This window comes from Macaca mulatta, chromosome 9, assembly GCF_049350105.2.
Source record: "Macaca mulatta isolate MMU2019108-1 chromosome 9, T2T-MMU8v2.0, whole genome shotgun sequence".
Taxonomy (NCBI): Eukaryota; Metazoa; Chordata; class Mammalia; order Primates; family Cercopithecidae; genus Macaca; species Macaca mulatta.
The window spans coordinates 105,837,928-105,861,152 of NC_133414.1; the positions used below are offsets into that span (position 1 = coordinate 105,837,928).

Genomic DNA, 23,225 nt, shown 5'->3' on the forward strand with positions numbered 1-23,225 from the left:
CCCCTCCTTGCCTGTGCCATGACAGACAGGTTCAGTGTGACTTGCCAAGGATGGCTCCAAGCAGCTGGGCCGTCCAGCCTGCCCGCAGCAGAGGGTTGGACGCCTCAGGGCCAGCTGTGGGCACCACAGAACCACCAGGGAGGCGGCGGGTCTCCCCAGGTTAAGAGGCCAGCGGAGGACGCGCGCGGTCCACTTGGGAGAGGGTGTGGGAGGGCCGGGCGCGCATGCGCACGGGCGCCACGCCCGCCGGAAGAGCCGGCAGCCCGGGCGCTGCTGCTGGCGCCAGACTGCCCTGGCTGATGGTAGATCGCGATCCCTGAGATGCGGCCTCAGGACAGCGCCGGGGCCGTGGAGCTCGAGGAGCCCGGGCTGCCGCTGACGGACGATGCACCCCCGGGCGCCAGTGAGGAGCCGGCGGCCGCCGAGGCAGCGGGGGCGCCAGACAGCGGCAGGTGCTGGCTCTGCCTTTCCTCGCCGTGTTGCTCCCGCACCGAGCCGGGTGAGTGCGCGGTGTGGACCGGGCTGTGGTCTCGCTCCGGGGTCCCGAGCGGGCGCCGGCGGATTGGGGTTCCAGCAACCCGGGCACAGTGCCCACCGCGCCTCCGTGCCCACCGCGCCTCCGTCCCCACCGCGCCTCCGTCCCCACCCTGCCCGGGGCTCGGGAAACCCCTGGAGCTGTGAGCTGGGGGGGCTGCAAAGCGGAATTCCCGGCGCCCCAGCCGGCGCCAAGACGGAAGAAACTTTCCGATTGCTTGCAGTCCTTTTGGGATTCCCAGGCTGTTCCTGTATTAGTGCCGGGGCAGGGCTGTGGAGTCAGATTGCAGTTTGGCGTGCCCTCCCCGAGGTCTTAGGTGGGGGGTCAGCGAGAGAGGCCATCCTGCAGTAGGGCGAGGTTGCGAGGAAGCTGACCCTGAAAAGTGATCCCGGTGGTTGAGGGTTCTCTCCGAAAAGGAAGCTGAAAAGCATCGAGTCTAGAAAACATGTTCGTCCTAGAGTTTTAGAATCTTGGAAAGGCAGAGATAAGTGGGACCACTCGTTTTTAACCTTTAGGGATACAAGGACTTTTTAGCGAACGATGCAGAACAAGGCATATCTTGTTAAGAAGCTCACAGCCCCGTCCCCAAAGCCAGGGAACCCTCGTGAAGAACACTTTATGTTCAATCTCCGTCCTTCGACACATGAGAAAAGTGAGGCCCAGGAAGGTGAGGGCTTTGGGGTTTCTGTTTTGTCTCATCCAAGATGTGGAATGTGGGGGTGAGATGGGGCGCATGTCCAGGGAGCACCAGGGTTAGGATCCCAGCTTGCCATGTACCAGCCTAGGTCCCTTTCCACTGGCCACAAGTGCTTCTTAAAGCACGTTCCTCTTAGAAGTCGACCATCTACCAGGAGCAGCTTCCTGCAAGAAGAAGGGAATTGGCAAATCTCCTTTTAGGACAGTTACACGGCCTGCTGCACCACCTTGTCCTCTGAGTCACCTCCCCTAAGTGTAACCTTGGATTTCTGTTCCTCTCGTCTCACTGCACTTTCCCCTCCTCCCTTTGTGCGCTTTCCACAAGTTAGACAGACTCTAGGAAGACGATTCTTGCTCCATTTCTGTCCTAAAGGCAAACCGAAATGATCAGACTTGTGATCATTTATAAATGGGCTGGTGCCTCTAGAACAGGGGTTACGCCAGGCTGAATTGAACAGATAAGCAACCTTTGAAAAGGTCAGTTTCTCACCTGTCACCCTCTGGCTGAATGTCCTTCTGGTGGCATGCTGAATCAGTCCATGCCAACTCTTAGGAGTTTCCCGTTTTTGTGAATGGAAGAGGAATTGTCTACCCCCAGGCAGCTCATGGCAAGATGAGATACTTATGTGAGTCTATCTAAGAATCTTGTGGGTGTTTAACTTCAAAGAAAGTTTCTACCAGTAAGACTTATTGTAAGGTGACAAGATAGTATTTTGGAAAGAAAATTGACATAAAAACACTTTACTGTTGTCATTGAACTTTGTGACACCTCTTGTTCTAACTGCTTATCTCAACAAAGCTTTTTTCAAATTCTGGTTGGAACTGTTACCCATATGTCTTATATTCTTGGATGACCTTAACAGACAGCATACAGCTGTCCCAAGACATCTCCTTACTTTCTTCAGGGACAGTGTGGGTCTTAGACTGAAGCAAGGAGAAGTAGTTTCTTAGGCCTGTGCTTCATATCCTCTGGAAGGAGTTAGTGATTGAGTGTAGCAGTGGTTCTCAAACCAGTGGAGTCCTTTAGAGTTACAGATATTCTATTTCAGTGGGTCTGAGATGGGGTTTGAGAATTAATTTTTTTTTTGGAGATAGGGTCTTACTCTGTTACCTAGGCTGTAGTGCAGTGGCATGATCACAGCTCACTGCAGCCTCGACCTCCCTGGCTTACTCGATCCTTTCATCTAAGCCTCCCAAGTAGCTGGAACCACAGGCACACACCACCGCACCCGACTAATTTAAAAATATGTTTTGCATTGATGAGGGGGTTGATGCGTGTGTTGCCCAGGCTGGTCTCAAACTTTCGGGCTCAAGAGATCCTCCCACCTTGTCCTCCCAACGTGCTGAGATTACAGTTATGAGCCACTGCACCTGGGAATTAAAATTTTAAGTGTTATTCCGGTGATTCTAATTCCCAACCAGGATTGCGAATCACCAGCTTAAAGCAGAGGATAGAAAAGCTGAGTAACTTTGCCGTTTTCTTCTAAGTGAGGAAATTATACCATGGCCACTTACCTAATTTGAATAATTTGAGTTACCAAATTATTATATATGCTTGCAGTGAGATATGAACATGGAACATAAACAAATGCCTCTTTCAATTATGCTAGTCGTGCTCATCTCCATTGACAGGACTGAAATGATTCAGTAAGAGACTGAGGTTTGTCTGAGTGGAGCCAGTCCTCACCCTCGTTAACAAATCATCAAATGCAGCGAAGCCTTCTAATGTCTGTCCCTTCCCAGTTGGAAAGCATGAGCCTTAAGTGTTTATAGGCAAGAAAATATATATGTATGTGTTTTAAGGGAAAAGGTCACCAGGGCCAAGGGGGTGCAATTAATTTTTAAAGAGTTAAAATATTTAATGTTACGTGAAAATATTCCTGGGGAAAAATTAGCAAGTTTATGTTGGAGAAGATACTTGAAACATAGAGCAGGGAGATGTTTTCTGTCCTTGATCTTCTCATTCTGTTCTGTTTGAGGGTGGAGTTTCTATGTAGGGGTTGAGTTTCTTTTAAGAAAACACTGTTTTACTTGGAACTGAATTCTGAAATTTCAGAGGTCAAACCCTAAGGCTGACCACAACCAAGGCATGTATTTTGTGGTACTTCATTTGGAAGTCTTCTAAAGCTTCCTTCTCATGGGCTGAGTGTGTACAGTTTATTTCTGCAGTATATGAGCACTTGGATACAGAACAGAATGAGGATTCTGGCATCTTAAAGGAAGGACGACTGCTAGTTCCAAAACAGTATCTTCAGTTGTGCCCCTAGAACAGGAAGAGGTAGAGAATGGTGCCTTTGACCACGAGGCCAGGCTGTAGAATGCCCCAGAAAGCCTGTGCATCAGCATACTTTGGTCCCAGTTTGCAAAGTCATCTCACTGACCTGAAGATGTGTAAATGTATTACCTGGTGTTTACATTTATCAGAGAAGGGCATTTTTAAAAACATTACACAATACTGTTTTATAGCTATCACATTGTAAAGTCCTAGATTGGAATGATAACATGAGTTTTCCTACAAATTGCTCATATCCACTCACCCTTCAGTTCCACTGTGCTCTTAATCAATGAGGGCCACTTGTGTTTCCTTTTTTTTTGAGACGGAGTCTTGCTCTGTTGCCTGGGCTGGAGTGCAGTGGCGCAAACTCAGCTCACTGCAAGCTCCGCCTCCCGGGTTCACACCATTCTCCTGCCTCAGCCTCCTGAGTAGCTGGCGCCCGCCACCACGCCCGGCTAATATTTTGTATTTTTAGTAGAGACGGGGTTTCACCGTGTTAGCTAGGATGGTCTCGATCTCCTGACCTTGGGATCTGCCCGCCTTGGCCTCCCAAAGTGCTGGGAAACATAGGCCACCATGCCTGGCCTATGTTTCCTCCTTATCCTCAACCCTGTTTTTGTGTTAATTTCAAAAAAGAATATATCCCGCAGTGTGTGGCCTTTGTTTGTGGGCATTCTCTGCCCACCCTGCTGCTTTTGCTCTCCTCTGAATGACAGAGGAGTAAGACTGAAAGCAGGTTCTACTCCTGTGTAGGAAACTAAGACATAGAAAGTGGCTAAACAGAAGTTTAAAGCTCACACAGATTGTCATTAATGACTGAATACTTGATGCCCTGGAGAAAGCACTGGTTTCCTGGTTCAGATCAAGCCAAGAGTAGGGATTAGATGGCAGTTCTGTACAAAGCACTTGGGATCCAAAGGGCTAGATAACCTGCACCCTCCCCTTGAGGAGTTTGTGCTCTGAATGGGAAGATCAGTTGTGAATCATGAAAAGTTATATATAGATCTGATTAACAGTTCAAAATAACAAAATGGAGAACCTTCCCAGACTATGCTGTTGCCAATAGTGTTAGACTCTTGAGTTTTTCCCTGAAGTTCTCTCACCTTTCATTCACTGAATAGTTATCCAGTGTCTTCCATGTGCCAGGCATGAACAAGACAGCAAGATCCCAGCCCTGGAAGAGCTCACAGACTTGGGAGAAGTCAAATAATCACCAGATAACTGTATAACCCAATTAGAACCCATTTTCCAGAAAAGAACACTTTCTTCATAAAGGCAGTTTCACCAGTGAGATGGCATAAGACATCATTTGGAAGGACTTTTTACTTGCCATCTTGACAAGTTTTTCTTAAAGGTTTCTCTCACCATCTTGGCAAGCATTCTACTTCTTGACTTGTAAGTGAGGAATGATTCTTCAGTGAGCCATAGGAAATCCATTTGATAGGGTGAAATGGCATTTTAAAAATGCAGGTTTAAATTGTTGTCCTCATCTATGGTTCTTCATAATTGATGATGAAAATGGTACAGGCCCAGAGAAATGATATGCTTAGGAGGTAATATAGCCTATTAACCTTTGACACGGCTCCATTTTTCCCAGTATCTAAGCAAAAAATGATAAAACGTACACTTGGAAGCAAGGACTAACCAGAATTTAATCTTTTTCAGAAGCCAAGAAGAAAGCACCCTGTCCTGGACTTGGCTTGTTTTACACATTATTGTCTGCCTTCTGTTTCTCAGTGAGCTCTTTATTGGTTAAAAAAGTGCAAGACGTCCATGCTGTAGAGATTAGTGCATTTCGATGTGTGCTCCAAATGCTAATTGTTCTCCCTTGCTTAATATACAGAAAGTAAGTATTTTTTAACTGCAAAGTAGAAGATATTAATAAATGTGTGTGTATCTTTTCACCTGCCTATAATTACTCTACAGTATCTGCTTTATCCCTCTCATACACTTACCAGTTCCTATGCCCCTTGGTTCTGCTTAATGAAAAGTCATAAGCATCCACCCATAGAAGATTCTACCATAAGCATAAACCACATACCCAACAAAGTGGGGAGAAAGAAATTTTGTTGTTCACCACCTCCCCTTTTGAAAACAGAGCTTTCTTTGTATAATTCCTCCTGTCTTGTATCACCCTCCCTTCTTTCCTTTGGCATAACTACTGTTTGGAAGAAAAAGATGAATGAAAAGAAGTAATAGTGTATCCTAGTGTCAGAAGTTTTTTTTAGAACGAGCTGCTTTCTTACCAGGGCAAATAAAATATTATAATAATAATATTTAGGTATTCCTCAAAAGGTGATGGGGTAACCCTGAGCAAGGTTACCTTCATATTCAGTTTCCTCTTTTGTAAACTGGAGGGAATGATACTGTGTGACCTCTGCCCTACAAGGTGATAACAAGGGTCTAATAAGATTTATTACAGGGTGGAGTGCCTTGCGTAGAACATAACAGCATATGAAAATTGTCTCTATTCCGCCCTCTCTGTTCTCTCCCAACCCAATTCCTCTTTTCCTTCCCTGTTGTACTGCCCACCCTGCCTGGGTTAAAATTATGCTTCCTTCAACCATTGTAACCTCCATATACCTCAGTGTATTTAGAACCCTGAGAGAGAGACCAGTTGGGTCCTTAGTGGCTGCCTGGCTCTTTGTCTCTTTGGGCAAAAAAGCCTACACCCCAAATGAAAAGCTTTAGTCACTTGTCACCAAAGTCTGCTTGTATCTCTAACATGGTGCAGACTCGCTTAGAAGAGTTTCACTCCATATCCTAAGGATTTGGTGGGAAAAGTGAAAATCTGCTAATATCTGCAAATTTCTGTCAATGTGGACAAGTCACACTATTTTAAGAAATGATGGTAGGGCTTTAGAAATTTCTAAGGGTAGCAGCACAACACTGATGCTAACATAATTATCTTCCCCATTTTGAAATAAAGATATTGTCAGGGGAAGAACAGTGGAAGAATGTTGTTAAAATCCTTGGTCCTAATCTGTTTTGACCCATTTTATGTTTTATTATCATGGAAGACTCTTTGCTTCTCAAAGTATGGGCCAAATGTGACCGTGCTTTTATTTTAACTCCAAGATACCCGGGGTAGCCTAGATGATGATCTAATGAAGTCTAGCCCTGCAACAAGTCAGCAAGTTGCACCTAGACAGGAACCTACACAGAGTGGGTACTTAGTAAATATTTATTGAAAAGAATTTGAATAGCAGTAAGCATGGTTTTCCAAACACTACATGTTCTTTTTCAGTGCGTTTTGACTCCTCATGAGAACGATGAAAACTTGTCTCATATTCAATCTAAAATAAATTTTAGCAGTGTTTCAAGTTTTATAGAAAAATTCATGAGATTGAGAATCAGCATTAGCTGGGTTTAAGTTTCCTTAAACAGGGCAGCTGAATCTTGACCTTGTATTTATTGTAAAAGTTGTATGTTTTCTTTATAGAAAATTTGGAGAAAACAAATATAAAGAAGGAAAATTACCTATGAGTTTATCTATTAAGAGATAAACATGATTAACATTTAGTTTATTTTCCTTTTTGTCCTTTTTGCAAGCATATATGTATACATATACATGGGATACATATCTATATTAATTGAATTACAATTTTACTATGTATGTAATTCACTTGCACTGGTATTGCTTTTACTGTGAACGCTTTACTGTCATTAACTATACTTAGAAAATACTATTTTAAAAGGTATATAATATTCATTTGTGGATATTATAATTAATTTACTATTCCCTTATTTTTTGATATTTAGTACTTTTAAAATAATGTTTAATTACAAATTGTAATTTAAAAACAAATGTTAATTTCATTTAATATGCATTTCTTCATTTGAATTTACAGAACTGGGTTTATAGGCCCAAAAAGTCATCGAATTTTCCTCATTCTCAGAGGAGTCCTTGGTTCTACCTCCATGATGCTTATATACTATGCTTTCCAGACAATGGCCCTCGCTGATGCCACAGTTATCACGTTTAGCAGTCCAGTGTTTACGTCCATATTTGCTTGGATATGTCTCAAGGAAAAATATAGCCCTTGGGATGCTCTTTTCACCATGTTCACAATCGCTGGAGTGATCCTTATCGTGAGACCACCATTTTTGTTTGGTTCTTTGGGGATCGAAGAAAGCTATTCAGTCCACCTTAAGGGAACATTCGCAGCAATTGGACACGCCGTGTTTGCTGCATCGACTCTAGTTATCCTAAGAAAAATGGGAAAATCTGTGGACTACTTTCTGACCATTTGGTATTATGTAGTACTTGGCCTCGTTGAAACTGTCATCATCCTCTTTATATTAGGAGAGTGGAGTCTGCCTTACTGTGGGTTGGACAGGCTATTTCTCATATTCATTGCGCTCTTTGGTTTGGGGGCTCAGATATTTATCACAAAAGCACTTCAAATAGAAAAAGCAGGGCCAGTAGCAATAATGAGGACAATGGATGTGGTCTTTGCTTTTATCTTTCAGATTATTTTCTTTAATAATGTGCCAACATGGTGGACAGTGGGTGGTGCTGTCTGCGTAGTAGCCAGTAATGTTGGAGCGGCCGTTCGTAAATGGTACCAAAGTTCCAAATGAAGCATCATTGCAGAAATACATATTTTTTTCAAGTACACCATCACCTAATTCACAGACAGCATATGCACACATCTGGAAAATCTGCATTTGCTTCGTTGGTTATATTTAATAAATTTCCTAAAGTACCATTTTTGAATATAGTATGTCTTTAATTAGTTAAGACTAGCTAGTCTGTTTGGTGTAACAATATTTTGGTAGCTTTGGTTTTGTTTTTTTGTTGTTGTTGGGGTCGAGTTGCTGAGAGGAGAGCTCATTGTTTGAAGAAAAACCAAAAAATTTTATGGCTAGTAATATTATATGTAATTTTTAAAATGTATTTTTGGTACTGATGGGATATGGGTGGGGAGGCTATTTTAGATATTCTTTTAGCAGTGTAGAGCCTAAGAAACTTGGTTCTACCACCATGATCTTTATATACTATGCCTTCCAGACAATTGATAATGCTGCTATAATTAGTATTATGTTGATAATTCATTTGCAACCTTATTCTATTTAGGAGGACGAAGTTGAAGCTTAGAATAGGTGCCTGCTTAATGGTGTTAATAATACAAATGAATTGGCCTTATTTTCAAGTATTTTATAAATGATTATCATACTTGTAACTCATATTTGTGCCTTTTCATTTTAATGCTGGAATTTTTATTATGTCACCTCTAAAACACTTAAATTGCCAAATTTGGCAAGTAGTTTTCTGTTTCAGTCGCATTAGCAACTGCAGCTAGCATTCTATAATTTTAATTGTCCTCAGTTTTTTTTGAAACTGCTCTAAATTTTTCTTAACATTCCAGGATTTCAGATCTTTAAATCACAAAGAGAAATCTTGGCATGACCAGTGTGCACATTTCCATCCTGAAGTGTTTTCTCTTCACTAGAAATGTGATTTTCTATAAATTCCCCTTGAATTTATAGTGTGATGCCAAATAAAATTTTCTCAGGATCTTATTAGGTTGAACCATATGTAATTGCCAAGATTTTACTATTTTAACTTAAAAAACCATAGTTTCATATGGTTCACCCTAATAGATACCTCCCTTATTCTCTAAATGAAATAGAAGACTTTGGAGTATATGTTTTTAAAGTAATTTTTAAAAATATGATAATGTATTAAACTTATTTTTATAGTTATGAAATTATATGTAATAATGTTTTATGTTATACATTAAAGACTTGTGAATCTATGTTTGATTGACTTTCATAGTTTCCTGCATTGAAATAAAAATCGCTATAAATTCTAGTTTATCAGCATGATGTTAAATGTCAGTGCCATACCTTGATGCAGCACCATGACACTAATGCCACGAATTCAAACAGCACATTTTACATCTGGAACTTCATCAGACCAATACTTTGCAGTTAGAGAGAATTTAATATCTAGAAAAGCTTGGGAGGTTAGTCAGGACTTAGGGAGTACACAAATGATTCTTTGTTGTAACGAACCCTTTATTGGTGAGGTTGCAGTAGCCTCCAGCTGTTACTGTGTCAGATGAAGCATCTGTCATTATCTTAAGCCCGCAGAGTTGAAAGGTTATAGGCTCTTTCGTACCCTCTCATCATCATTTCCCAAAGCAAAGAGGAACTTGCCTTCTAGGATTCGTGCCTTGGTGAGAAAGGATCTTTTCCAATAGTTCAGTGGGGGAATTTTTGGCTTGCTGATTTTACCAATTGCCTTGACACCTGACAAATCCTAAATGAAGTCTATGTAGGTAAGTCATCGCTATTTCACCTAATTTACAGTGTTGGAATTTAGACTTGCAAAAACATCACTCTGCAAATACCTTAGATAATTATAGAATCAGGAGCATTTGAGAACTCGGAGGTCTCAGAAATCATCACATAGGGGCCGTGCTCCATAGATAGGGATGATAGAGAGGAGACTGCCCAAGTTGAATTTCCATGGTCTTCCTCCCTCCCTTAGTTCCATGATAAAGTATGGACAGTAAACCACTACTTGAGCCACCTAAGGTGAATTAACTCTCAGGGAACCCTCTTCCAGTTCTTTACCTTGCACAATGAAAGAACCAATGGCACCTAGAAAGTTAAATCTCTTTAGGCCCATACACTAGAGCATGTTTTATTTCAACAATGTGGTTTAAGTACTTGAATGTCACTATATGACTGAGGTTAGAGAAAATGTTTCTTCTAGCCCTTGCAGGTATGATTCTTAAACACAATGTCCAAGGTGTATACAAGGATATGTATTGTAGCAACTATGGGTATGTATATTTTCAGAGTGTAGTTTCCGTATCTTGAAAAGTAAAATATTTTCATAAATTGTTTTTATAAGTACTAATAAAATAATATGAAAGAAAGCTATATGTTGGTTGTTATGATTATAGCAAACATATAAGTTATTTCCCTTTCAACCCTGTGCTTCAAAATTTATTTTCTATAGGGGATTGACCTCTAGCCATCCAGCTGGGATATAATCTCAAGGTTTAAACTGTTTATCTGACCTGCTTTTACTATCAAGAGGGTCAGATGAACAGTGTAATCTGTTTATCTCTCCAAAATAAAGGCATTAATCTTCTATGTCAGTGAGACCTTCATTCTTCTAGACCCTGAGAACTTACAAAGCAGCTTTGAACTCTGTACTTTTTGTTCCTGTAGCAAATCCGATACTAAATTCTGAAGAGTCTTTCTTGTCTTACTGTCTTCTTACTGTCTTGTAGATTCATTCTTTCCTCACTATTTCCACTGCTACCATCTTAGTCCAAGACTTAACACCTTACACCTGAATTGCCACAACAGTACCCTGCTTTCACTGTTACTCTGGTTCTCATGAAACCACAGTGATGCCTTATTACACACCATATCACATCAAATTACTCATCTGGCCCTATTCCCACTTCTCCCACCTGATTTCTACATCTCAACAAAATTGGATACTCCAGTCAGCCTTACCACTAGCTCCCGTGTTTGCCAGTAGAGTCCTTCCTCTGCATTTCCCGCCTGTCCTTACCTTCTCTTATTTACCCTCTAAGGCCTGTTAGCCTCCAATGCCTCAGCTTGGGCTTTTGTTTCTTCTGGACTCTAGCTTCTCCTACCTACATAATCCATCTTGGAAGAGTGGGTAAAGCATTGGATTAGGATCTGAAGATCTAGTACGGTTTTATCACTTTTCAGCTGGGCAAATCACCTAATGCACCTGAGCCTGTTTTCCTCACTTGCCCAGTCCCTCTTGCAAATGAGTGCCATAGAAGGGCTTGTAGACCATTAAGGATGAAAACATAAGTATTGAACTGTGGTTAAGAATGTAGAATTGAGTATTCACTCTCCTCTTCAAAATGAGGCTTATAACAGAGTCCTTACTCCTGAGCAGCCTCACCAGGAACCATAGGAACATGCCTATCAGAATGCAAACTCCATTTGGCCCCCTCCTCCTAGCACAGAATTGTGCTGCTGTTGGAAAGCTTTCACTTCCTAGCTGATCTTCCCAGGTAGGGCTGCCAAGGATCACCAGTCCTTTCATGCGCAGGTGTTGCCACCTTTCCAGTTCTGGCCCTAGCTCTGGTCTTATATGGGTATTATACTTGGCTCTGACCTGGGGAATGGGCCTGAATCTTGTGTGTTTCCCGTGCACTACGTACTCAGCATGCTTCTTTTAGCCTCTTATCTATTGCACCCAGTAAGCATAATTAGTCTCTTGAGGGCATTCTAGTAGGAAGAGAGCCAGATGTCCTTGATAACACCCTGATGTCTGATCTGGTGTGTATGGATCCATGGTCAATAATGGGCATTAGAATTTGGCTATATGGGTGAAGGCTGGATATACGAATCCTGGACACTACCCTAAGCATGCTGTTTTATGCCCCCTTTGGTGCCTTATATCAAATCTAATACAGCTACCATATTCACCTAGAATTCTGCAAGATAACCTATTAGGGACTCTGATCCACAAAGATGGATCCACGTTTTAGCCTATTTGAACATTAAGTTTGGAGCTGGACCTGGGAAAACAATTCACAGCCCATGAACCTTGGCACTTCTCATCTCCTGGAAATTGGGGGGTGGGTTTTATAGCAAGAGGGTAAGGAGAAGACATAGCTGTTTTCAAGGGAGGGCAGGAAATGTAGCAGAGATGCCCAGTACACAGGAAAATGTTCCACTGGGCCCAGGAAATGTCACTACTAGAGGAAAGAGCCTGGGTCTCTTCTACTAAACTTTCAAGGTTCTAGAAACCATGTGAGATTAATACCAGTAAGCCTGATGAAGCAAAGGAAGTAACCTAGATTCATGATTAGTTGCCAGGGTGGGGTCAGGAAAGTATAAAACCATAGTTGAGCAGAAGTAGACTTGGGCAGAAGGAAATGTGTTCAGGTGAATGGTGCAGCACAAAAGTACCATGCCAGGGTTGGGAACTCTATGGTGCAGCAGAAGTAGATGGAAAGGCCAGGTCAGAGAAGTGCATTCCTGTATCTGAGGATATAAGAACTTGGCCGTTCTTACAGCTGTTCCAAGTATACTTGGCCATGATTTAAGATTAAGCTGTATGTGCCAAGAACACACCAGAAAGAGAGAAACTAATAATACAACTATCTTTGATTTTTTCTATGATTATAGCAGGTGCTAGCTCAATAATATTAGAACTGAATTCAAAGCAATAGCAGAATTCAGAATGGACTAACGTTTTCTTTCTTCTGATACTCCCCCTGGGAAGTCAGCCACATTGCTGTGAGGAAGCCTGGGTTACATGGAGAAGTCCACATGGAGAGGCCCATGTGAAGAGGAACTGAGGCCCCAACACTTGGCCCCATCTGCACTACCAGCTGATAGCCAGCACGAGCTTGCCAGCCCTGTGAGTGTGCACGCTGGGAATGGATCCTCCAACTCTCAGGTGAGCCGCCCCAGCTGATGCTGTGCGGAGCAGAGACAAGCCTTCCTCCCACCTCCTGAGCTCTGCTCAAATTGCAGATTTGTGAGAAAAAGAAACCAGTTATTACTGCTTTAAGCCACCAAAAAATAAATAAAAATATAAACGATATAACTGTCTTGGATATGTGTGTACCACAGTATACACAAGCACCATTATGTAAAGCAAAATGCCTCAAAAGAACAAAAATCAACAAAAGGTAGGACATTTTCATGGGCTTTTCTTAGCCTGTGACAGATAAAATTTGCAAAAATTAAATATATAGGGGATAAGAATAATAAAATATAATAAAGTTGGTCTAAACCAATTGTTTTCAAAGTGTGGTTTGGATACCTCTGACAGTCCTCAGGACCCTTTCAAAGTGTTTTCAATGTCAAAACTATTTTAATAACAATACTAAGAACATTATTAGCCTGTTTCACAATCATTCTCTCATAAGTATACAGTGGAGCTTTCCAGAGGCTATTGGACATGAAATTGCAACAGCTTGAATGCAGAAGCAGATAGGAGAATACAGCTATTATCTATCAAGCCAGGTTTGCAAAAATATAAAGCAATGCCACTCTTCTCACTAATTTTTTTTTTGAAAATAGTTATTTTTTATTAAAGTTATTTATATTAACATATAATTACATTATCTTTCAAGGCCAGCAGAGTGGCTCACACCTGTAATCTCAGCATTTCGGGAGGCCAAGGTGGCCAGATTGCTTGAGTCCAGGAGTTTAAGGCTGCAGTGAGCTATGATTGCGCCACTGCACTCCAGCCTGCGTGACAGTACAGGATACAACAGGCGAACACACTTCCTGTTTATGTGCTTTAGTTCCTTTGCATGTACATTTTAGAAAAGTCAGAAGTCTTTGGTACTTTGCAGCATGTGTGCATTGGTACAACTTCTAGAAAGGGCAATTTGGCACCATCTATCAGATTTACTTATGTGCAAAATGATATGTACAAGATTATTCCAGCCTGATTTGTAATAGCAAGAAAACATGGAACTAGCCTGAATGTCCCTCAATAGAGTACTGGTTAGATAAGTCATGGTATATACCCAAAATAAAATATAATGCAATTAAAAATAAATTTAAGAAGAGCAAGGAAGCTTTCCATATATGGATGTGGGATAATGCCCAAAATTGTTAAGTGAAAAAGCAAAATTCATATCATGGTTGAGTATGTGCTCGTTTGTATAAAAAGAGGGTAAACAGAATATTCCAGGAGGATATGCAAGAAACTGTTAACATTGGTTGCCTTTGGCAGCTGAAGGGCAAGGTGAGAGGAGACTTTCCACTGAATCCCCTTTTACACCTTTTGAATTTTGAACCATGTGGGTAAATAACTTAGTCAAAATAAAATAAAATAAAATTGGTGGAACAAAAATGAAAAGGTGACTTGATGGAAAAGAAAGGAGAAAGAAAAGGAGTAAAAGACATAGGAGCTACATACGTACATGACATCATACATACATACATACCTGCATAGAGGGATGTTTACTGCTGTAATCTGGGCTGTCACCCTGACTCACCTTACTGACTTCCTTTTGCTCCCTCCTCTTTTGCCTCATAGAGTCTGCAGACCATATTTAAATTCCCACATGCTCCATGATTGAAGAGACTACAAAAGATGAAACTGAAGTTCACCATTTTAATAGGACTATATTCTCCAAGATCCCAGAACGCATGTGTGACCCTGATTCAGATGTCTGCCTTCCTATGGCACCAAAACAATTTTTACTTGGAAAGGACACTAACATTTATTGAATAAACCTCATCTCAGCCAAGAGCTTCTTAATCTTTGTCTCGTTCCCTCACCAACCCTGGGAGATAGACTGATTGGGAACTGAAGTTCAAAGAGGTTGAATGGGGTTACCTACCTGTTAAATTCTAGTCCCCTCACTAGTTAATGATGAGGCTGGGCCACGAGGTCTGCCTGACTCCAAAGACCTTGCCCTTTCCAGTACTTCATGCTGCCTCCATACTTGAGGGTGGTAGAATGCAGAACAGGGAGTCACTGTAGCATTTGTCACTGTGGTGGTGAAAGGATTGTTTTTTGACTTTGGGATTTAGGGATACATATGTCCTCCTTCCTCCTTCCCCTCCTAGAGCAAGAGCTAGATGTGAAACAATAGGTGATGACAACACTGCATATATTTCAGTTTTATTTCTTGCAATCTGCTAATCAGCATTTGTTGGGAAGTAGCCATAAACAATCTTAGCCAATGCAAGGAAACACCAAATATTGTCAAGCCCTCACATTGGTCATAATTGGAAGCAAACATGACATATACGGACTATATAATCAGTTTGTGAGGGCTACAGCAAGATGCTGCCCAAGAGCCTAGGTATAAGCTGGCTTCCTACGGCCTCCAAGCTGGAAAGAATGGAGCTATACACAGTCATCTGAATATACAGAAGTGAACCCTGGGTCAGCCACATTCAGCTATAACTTCCCCATACTATTTCTACAGATGCAATGTGCCAATCGGAAGAAAGGTGGCCAGCCTCAGGAGAAAGAAAAGGAGAGTGACTCTGGCAGGCCTGCTCCATTGTAGAGATGAGATACACCAAGAGAGTGAGTTCCCAGCTTTTCTCCCAAAAGCACCCCTAATAGCTGAGAAGAATCTGGAGGCATAGCTACCATCACAGCTACACTAACCACCATCGTTTACTGTGTCCTTCAGGTGTCTGTCCTAGCTAGTTTTGTGGTCTGGCTCCTTGAGTCCCTGAAACAAGTCTGTTTATTTTCATCATATTGATGAGGTTATAGAGCTTGGACAAATTACATGACTTTTCGAAGGTCACATAGCTAGTAAATGTCAAGAGTCTTATTCTCAAAACCCTGGTTTGTCCAACTCCAAGCCAGTGCTCCTGACTCCACTATTCTACTGCTCACTCTAACCCTAAAGCCGCCCAATTCAACCTCAAATCTTCTTGGAGGCTTCATGCTTTAAAATAAAAATCCATGCAATTTTTTGCATCCTAATTAATAATATATCTGTGTGTTTTAGTGTAAAAATGTTTTTAAATTACCAATTCAGTTATTTAGCTTTTTATTCCCCAAATCTCAGGTACCCTAGGCAGATGTGTCATATTTATCCTGGGCTTTATGTACCTCTGGTTTGAGGGACTCTTGAACTTCATTTTAAGAAACATGGCCCAATGAATACACAGTCAAGTCTTCATGCTCCTGAACACTACATTATAAAATCAGCACTCCTTTTTCTTTGTATATTTGTGTTATCAAGTAACTATGTGATTATAATCTGGCTTCTCATAGACCGTAAGCGTAGAAGAGAATCAAAAGATTGAGTACCTGATTCCCTAAACTGTTAAATTTCCCATTGTATATTAATAAAATTTGTATTGCTTCATAAATAAGACTCTATGTTTTTGGTTATTGTTGCTCTCCCTAGAGAGATAGAATGTATTCCCAGCTTCCCTCACCCCCTTTCTTCTGAAATAATATCCCTGTATTAGAGTAATTATGATGGCTGCTATAACAGACAACACCCCAAATCTCAGAGTCTTAAAAAATAAAGCTTTATATCTCGATTCCCTCACAGTCTGATGTAAGTTGCAAGGTCTCTACAGTATCCCTCCCTTAAGTGGTGATTAGGCTCCAGACTCGCTCCAGACTCCTTCCCTCTGATGACCCTGACTTCTCATGCAGGTAGCCTCCAAGTTTACCAAGATTTTACATCAACAGTCTTGACAGAGAACATCGTTTCTACCCAGATGCCATTGACTTTAACCTAACTTAAAAGGAGGGTAGGAAATAAGATTTTCCTTTGTGCTCAGGAAGAGGAAAAGAACAATAGCAACAGAATTTGATGAACCTAAAGCAGTGTTTCTGCCATAACCCCTTCCTTTGGGGAACTGTTGAAATCTAAGTCCCTAGTTTTGGTGGAGCTGGCAATTCAGAATCCTACCCCCAGTGGCCTAGGAAGTGGGCAGACCCATGACCTGAGCTCAGCCAAGTCAGGTTTATCTCTCTCTGTAATTTGAATCATGAGCAGGGTCTCAAGCGCAGAAGGTGCACCCTTGAGCTGTCCAGTGGCAGTGCCCAGAGAGAAGGGCCTTGGGTGCTGGCTATAGAAATCCTATAGACAGACTGGGTCCTGTCCCTCCTGATGCTCAGTTGTCCAGCTCTTCCACCAAGTCTGTGAGATCCCCACTATCCTTCCAATTAATTCCCTACTTGTGATTGAGTTAGAATTTGTTTCTGGGCTGGGCACAGTGGCTCACAACTGTAATCCTAGCACTTTCGAAGGCCAAGGCGGGCGGATTGCCTGAGCTTAGGAGACCAGCCTGGGCAACATAGCAAAACCCCGTCTCTACTAAAAATACAAAAAATTAGCCGGGCATGGTGGTCATACCTTGTAGTCCCAGCTACTCGGGAAGCTGAGGCAGGAGAATCGCTTGAACTCAGGAGGCAGAGGTTGCGGTGAGCCAAGATGGTGCCACTACATTCCAGCCTGGGTGACAGAGCCAGACTCTGTCTCAAAAAAAAAAAAAAAAAGTGTTTCTCTTACTTGTACCCAAATACAATTATTAATTATTAACCTTAATTAATGCCCAATATTTGTCACCTATGTGCTCACAAGCAGATTTCCCGTCTCTTTATGACTCGACCCTTGGGGATATGATGGGATATCTGTCCACCTTTTTCAGATGACATCTCTTTATGTTATTAAGATCTTTAATCTTCTAAGTGCATGAGAAAAGCAAGACACAGTACAAAGCAGATGTTTAAGGCCAAAGAAGTGGTAAAGACAACACGCCATCCTCTGCAGGGATGTCAGGTGGACAACGGGGTCATATCCAGGAGTGATCTCTAAAGAAAGATCCCATACATCAATTTGTCAACCTATTTCACAAATAAGAATCAGGATTCTAAAATAACGCTGTCCAGTAGAATTACACTGCAGGCTACACACGTAATTTTTACTTTTCTGGAAGCCATATTAAATAATGTAAAAAGACAAGTGAGATTAATTTTAATAATATATTTTTTTAACCCAGTACATCCAAAATATTACTGTTTCAACATGTTATCAATATAAACAATTATTAGTGAGATACATTCTTTCCATCATCCCAAGCCTCAAAATCGAATGTGTGTTTTATAGTTACTGCACATCTCAACTGAGACCAGCCGCATTTCAGATGCTCAGTGGGTACATGTGGCTAGTGAAATGACCTAATAGTCCCATAGACAGTTGTTTTTGGATAAACGTAGAAATTGGCCCTTCTAGTCTTAAAGTTTGAAACTTAAAGCTGTAAGTTGTTTCGGATGGTTGTACATCCCCATCTCCTCCATCATGGCATTGTTTCTTCTGAGAGTTCTTTTCCCCTCGTCTCTGCAGGTGATTCAGGTAAACCCTGACCTGGCTCCGGGCTGTGGTTCGTCCTCCTCCCAAGAGCAACTACAGGTGAAACTTGTGGCACCCACCTCCACTAGCTAGTGAAACCGACTAACAGTCCCATAGACAGTTGTTTTCGGATAAACATAGAAATTGGTCCTTGTTTGTATCTGAGTTCCTTCCTCGGGAAAGGATCCCCAGGCCTCTCAGGAAGTATCAAAGAACCGAAACCACGTCATTGCATCCACACAATGAAACGCCAGGCCCCTCATTCATCATGATTGCTTCCTTACGCCTCTGGAGTTCCCGTTTTCTCAGACATAGTAACATGTCTTCCCTGCTATATAAACCCCTAATTTTAATCAATCAGAGAGATGAATTTGAGACTGAACCCCCATCTCCTTGGGTGCAGCCCCCAATTAAAGCCTTCTTCCTTGGCAATACTCATTGTCTCAGTCATCGCCTTTCTGTGAAGCAAGCAGCAGGACCTAGACCGGACCCCTGGTGTTTCAGTGACACTAGTAGTTAGCATGTTTGACAGCATCATTCTAGAAAGTGCTAGGAAGAAAGGAGGGTTATAACAGCAGGCACGATTTCTTGAGCCCTGCCATGTGCCAGCACATGTCAAAGCTCCTTACATATTTCTCTCAGTTGATCCCTGGAAAAGCCTTTTGAGATTCTTATTTTCTCTATGTTACAAATAAGAAAGATGACTTAGCGAGTTTAAGAAACTTGTGTGAAGTCACATTGCTAAACAAGGACAGAGGACAAAGCACATCACACACACAGTCTGTTTGTCACACACACAGTCTGTCTGACCCAAAGCAAACACTTTCTAATTGATCTCATGCTTTTCATTTGCAGATATGAGGACATGAATTGCCTTGGACTTTTACCCTAAAGGTTGTGGATCAGGAAAGGTCCTAAACAAAGCACAGGGGAATGGCACTAATCTCACCAGTAAGGTGTGTAGCCAAAACAGCTATTCCCTGTTAAGGTAGGAGGCATCTAACATGAATTAGAGAAACAGAAACAGGTGCTAATACATTTCTCCAGCCAAAAAATTCTATGAGAAGCAATGGTGAGGTGATGAGCAAGGCGAAAACACAAGTAAAGCTCCAGTAACCAGAAAGAGATCAGTGGGTTTGAACATTAACAAAGGGCAGAATTGGTGATAAAAAGTATTGAAAAACTTGGAAGGTAAACATGCAATTTCAGTAAAGCCAGTGGAGGTGGGTGCCACAGCTCCACTTGTAAGTTTGCCCTTGGGAGGAGGAGGAACCGGAACCTAGAGCCAAATCAGGGCTTACCTGGATCACCTATAGAGGTAAGGGGAAGTGAGCCCTCGGAAGAACCAAAGTCACAATGGAGGAGATGGGGATGTACCACCACCCGAAGTGTGTGTTTGAGAACATCCCTCTTCATCAGGCTTCGCACAGATTACCAGGGTAGACACAGGTGCTTATAGATGCTCAGCCAAGACTGACTTAAAAAGCCAGAGTCCATAAAACAGTCCTCAGTGAAATAAGAACACCATGCTAAATCTAGTAAATGTTTACATTTTGCCTTTTATGTATTAGTGTTCACCCTTTATGAAATTATGGTAACAGTGGATAGTCATTGTTTGGGTGGCTGTGTGTGTGTGTGTGTATGTGTGTGTTTAAAGTCTTCACTTGGCAAATATAAAAGTCAACAACTTTATATTGGTCCTCCAGTTTTACTATTAAAACAAATTAATGGTATATAAAATTTAAGAAAACACTGCTTGCTTAAGATCCCATTTGTTTCTCTCTGACGTTATTTCAAGTATTCACTCAACCCTAGCTCCATCCCCTGTGTATAAATATGCTCAAATTTCTTCAGATTAAACCAAATCAAACAAAACCTTCCTTAAAACTCTCCTCCCTTCCTCTCTAGGTACACCCAAGCACTTGTTTCTTCTTTATCGACCATTCTTTCCTCAACCCACCAGCTGTTGCTTTTTTCCCCCATTTTCCACATTGGCAGTTCAATATTAAACTGTGCAATAGTTTTTCCACCCAAGTAAAGGTGAAATAAAATTTGTTACTCAATCTCAATGTTTTCCCTTCTGCTTGAATCACTGTTCAAACAGTCTTGCTTTCTTCCTATTTAATCCCTGTGAGAAGGCACACTATTTCAGCTACATTATGTGTTAAATGGGCGTTTGTCAGCTACCTCGGGAATGTAGACAAGTTTATATGCTTGGATATAAGAGAAAAGCTCTGTTCCAAACTGGATTTCAAATAAACGTTGCTGTTAACTTTTAATTTTGACATAATTTCAGAATTACAGAATCACTACAAGAATTGTACAAAGAATTCCCATTACCTTTCACCCAGATTCCCCTGGAGTTAATATTTGAGAATAAGTTGAAAACATGATGCCATTTACCCTGTATAGTCAGGAGTCACAGTTCTCCATATATATACATATATATGAATGAATGAAAGTGAGAAAGAAGAACGTACAAGGAGGAGGAGAAGAAGGAAGGTAGACATATATTTTATGAAATGGGCTTATGGGATTGTGTGGGTTGGCAGGTCAGAAATCCATAGAGCAGCCTAGCAGGCTGAAAATTAAGGTAAAGGTCAATATTGCAATCTGAGTCTGAATTCCACAGAGCAGCAGGCTGGAAATTCAAGCAGGGTTTCTATGTTGCAATTCTGAGGAGAATTCCCTCTTCCAGAAACCTCAGTCTTTGTTCTTAAAGTCTTCAGTTGATTGGATGAAGCCCACTCACATTACGGAGGGCAATCTGCTTTACTCAGAGTCTACTGAGTTAAATGTTAATCACATCTAAAAAATATCTTTCCAGCAACATCTAGTTTGGTGTTTGAGCAAACAACTGGGTGCCATAGCCTAGCCACATTGACACGTAGAATCCACCATTACACTTCTGCAGTCCTGCAGTGTACATTTCCTTTAAAAGGACATTCTCTCTATAAGAACAGTAAAATGTGCAAAATCGGAGCATTAACATCAATACAATGTTTTCATCTATTATATCAACCTTATTCAGATTTTCACAATAACATAATGGACAGCCAAAAAAAAAAAAAAATCTGGAGAAAGTCAACAAGAAGAACATTTAAAATCCAGAAACTGAGAAATTAATGGAAATTAATTGTAATTACTTTCAATTAATTGTAATCGAAAGTAACTTTAATTAACAATTGTTAAGTTTTTTTTTAAGCCTCTGATCAAAGAAATTAAAAGTTGGCAATTTTCTGATGGACTCACCCATTTTTTTTGAAATTTGATCTTCTAAATCCCAAAGTCTGGTACCTGACTGGAGATTCCACTCTTTCTCATCTGCTCTGGGAACTTGTTTTTCTGAGTTCTCAAACTCTTCATTTCTACTGACCCCCCTTCTACTTATAAATATGTTCAGGTCTCTTCTAGATTCACACCAAACAAAATAAAACAAACCCTTCTCTCGCTCCAGCATTTCTCTTGGGTTAGCATCCTCATCCTTCCCATCCAACCCAGATTTCTAGAGACCCACATCTGCCTCATTATCCTCCCCACACATTCACCTCTTGATTGTAGTAGACACCATTGGTTCCTTACCCAAATTCATCTTCCTCCCTTTTTCCTTGCTTGAATCTCCCCAGTTTTAAGTTATCATGCCACGTGCTGATCAAAGTGCTCCCATCCCAAACCCAGAGGAGGGGCTAAGGTTGGGGTGAATTTCAATTAGTCTCTAAACCAAACATTCCAATCCTCTTGCCAGTGATTGGCTTAGAAAGAGGCAAAGTAACCAGTTCTGACCAATGATATGTGAGAGGCAGTTTGCAGGCAACACCCCAGGGAAAGAGTTGCTTGTTCTCACAATGAGGCTTCTGAAGAATGTTTTCTGCTTGTGTAAGGAGGTGATGCTAGAGCTGCTTCAGCCTCTTGCTGCCATGAGGCCATCTAACCAAACGCATCTTGATTGATGAAACTCATTGGCACCAGCAGACATAGTTAACATTTTGCAAGCTAGCAACCAATTACTAGAGAATTATATAGTTGTTTCTCTCCCAGATTTCAAGGTAATTAAATATCTATTCTTAAAAAAGCTTTATTTTTCAATTTTAGAACATATAATTTACTAATATTATAAAAGCATTATTTCTTATTCCTTCCTGCTTTTTTTCTTTTTAGCAAATGCACAGTATTTATGTTGTGTTGAATGTCCTGTTGATGGATACCTTGAGAATTTAACAACTGAATACTGCATTATATGTAAAATAAAATCCCAAGCTTGACCAATGACTTCTTTAATACAAGAATCCAGTGACCTCATCTATCTGCCACATGGCATGCAAATTAACTTTCAAATAGTAATTCATTCATGACCTGAAATGTCCTGGAATCCATCAGCTCATGGCAATGCTGTGTTAGCCGGGGCTCACAGTCATTCAATTCAACATGAGTTACTTTAATACAATATCTTTCTAAGGTTCTGTGCACTTTCTTAAGTATGGTCCTTTCAAAAAGCTGCCTGGCAGCTTGGTCTGTGATTCTTCAGCAAGGACAGCGGTAGTATTTTAAACAGGACAGCTTTTAAGATTCAGAAATCATTAGCAGGAAAGTGACTTTAATGAAGTGGTTTAGTAGTTCTCATTATCAAGGACTGTTGATTTGGACATCTGCCTGGACCACACTTAGGGAAAAAAGAACTGTCAAAAAAGCAGGCTAGCTGCTTATGATTCCTTTGGCTTAGAGCTCCGTTTTACCAGTAGATGTCACTATAGTCAGACATTATTTTAAAGCATCAAAAAGGAAAAGGTAACCTCACTGGAGTTTGAAGGATCTGAGGGGGGAAAAAGCAAACAAGTTCTTCTATGGCTAAATACGTGCTCTTCTTTTGTAAAAAGCACAGTAGTCATTGAATAAATAT

At 41.2% G+C, this 23,225-nt stretch overlaps 1 protein-coding gene and 2 long non-coding RNA genes across 5 annotated transcripts in view; 1 reads left to right on the forward strand and 2 right to left on the reverse strand.

Annotated features, from left to right (window-relative positions):
* LOC114670007 (uncharacterized) overlaps positions 1-21,996 on the reverse strand; it is a 31,149-nt gene extending 9,153 nt beyond the window's left edge. The window contains exons 1-3 of the long non-coding RNA XR_013398174.1: positions 21,911-21,996; positions 17,333-17,451; positions 13,669-14,571 (exon numbers count right to left, since the gene is read on the reverse strand). This is a non-coding gene — a long non-coding RNA (uncharacterized LOC114670007). The remainder of the gene's footprint in view (positions 1-13,668; positions 14,572-17,332; positions 17,452-21,910) is intronic.
* Positions 1-23,225, reverse strand: part of LOC107000227 (uncharacterized) — a 186,207-nt gene that overhangs the window by 133,486 nt on the left and 29,496 nt on the right. The gene's annotated exons all lie outside the window — the stretch shown is intronic.
* SLC35G1 (solute carrier family 35 member G1) lies at positions 237-10,401 on the forward strand. 3 transcript variants are annotated; one of them, XM_001093499.5, is made up of 3 exons: positions 237-499; positions 5,172-5,352; positions 7,358-10,401. In XM_001093499.5, the coding sequence occupies exons 1-3, from the start codon at positions 322-324 to the stop codon at positions 8,088-8,090; spliced, it is 1,092 nt and encodes a 363-aa protein (XP_001093499.2). In that variant the 5' UTR covers positions 237-321; the 3' UTR covers positions 8,091-10,401. The 3 variants fall into 3 exon arrangements, with proteins under 3 accessions (XP_001093499.2, XP_028682497.1, XP_077802949.1); XM_028826664.2 differs by having other exon boundaries at positions 5,175-5,352; XM_077946823.1 differs by having other exon boundaries at positions 237-448.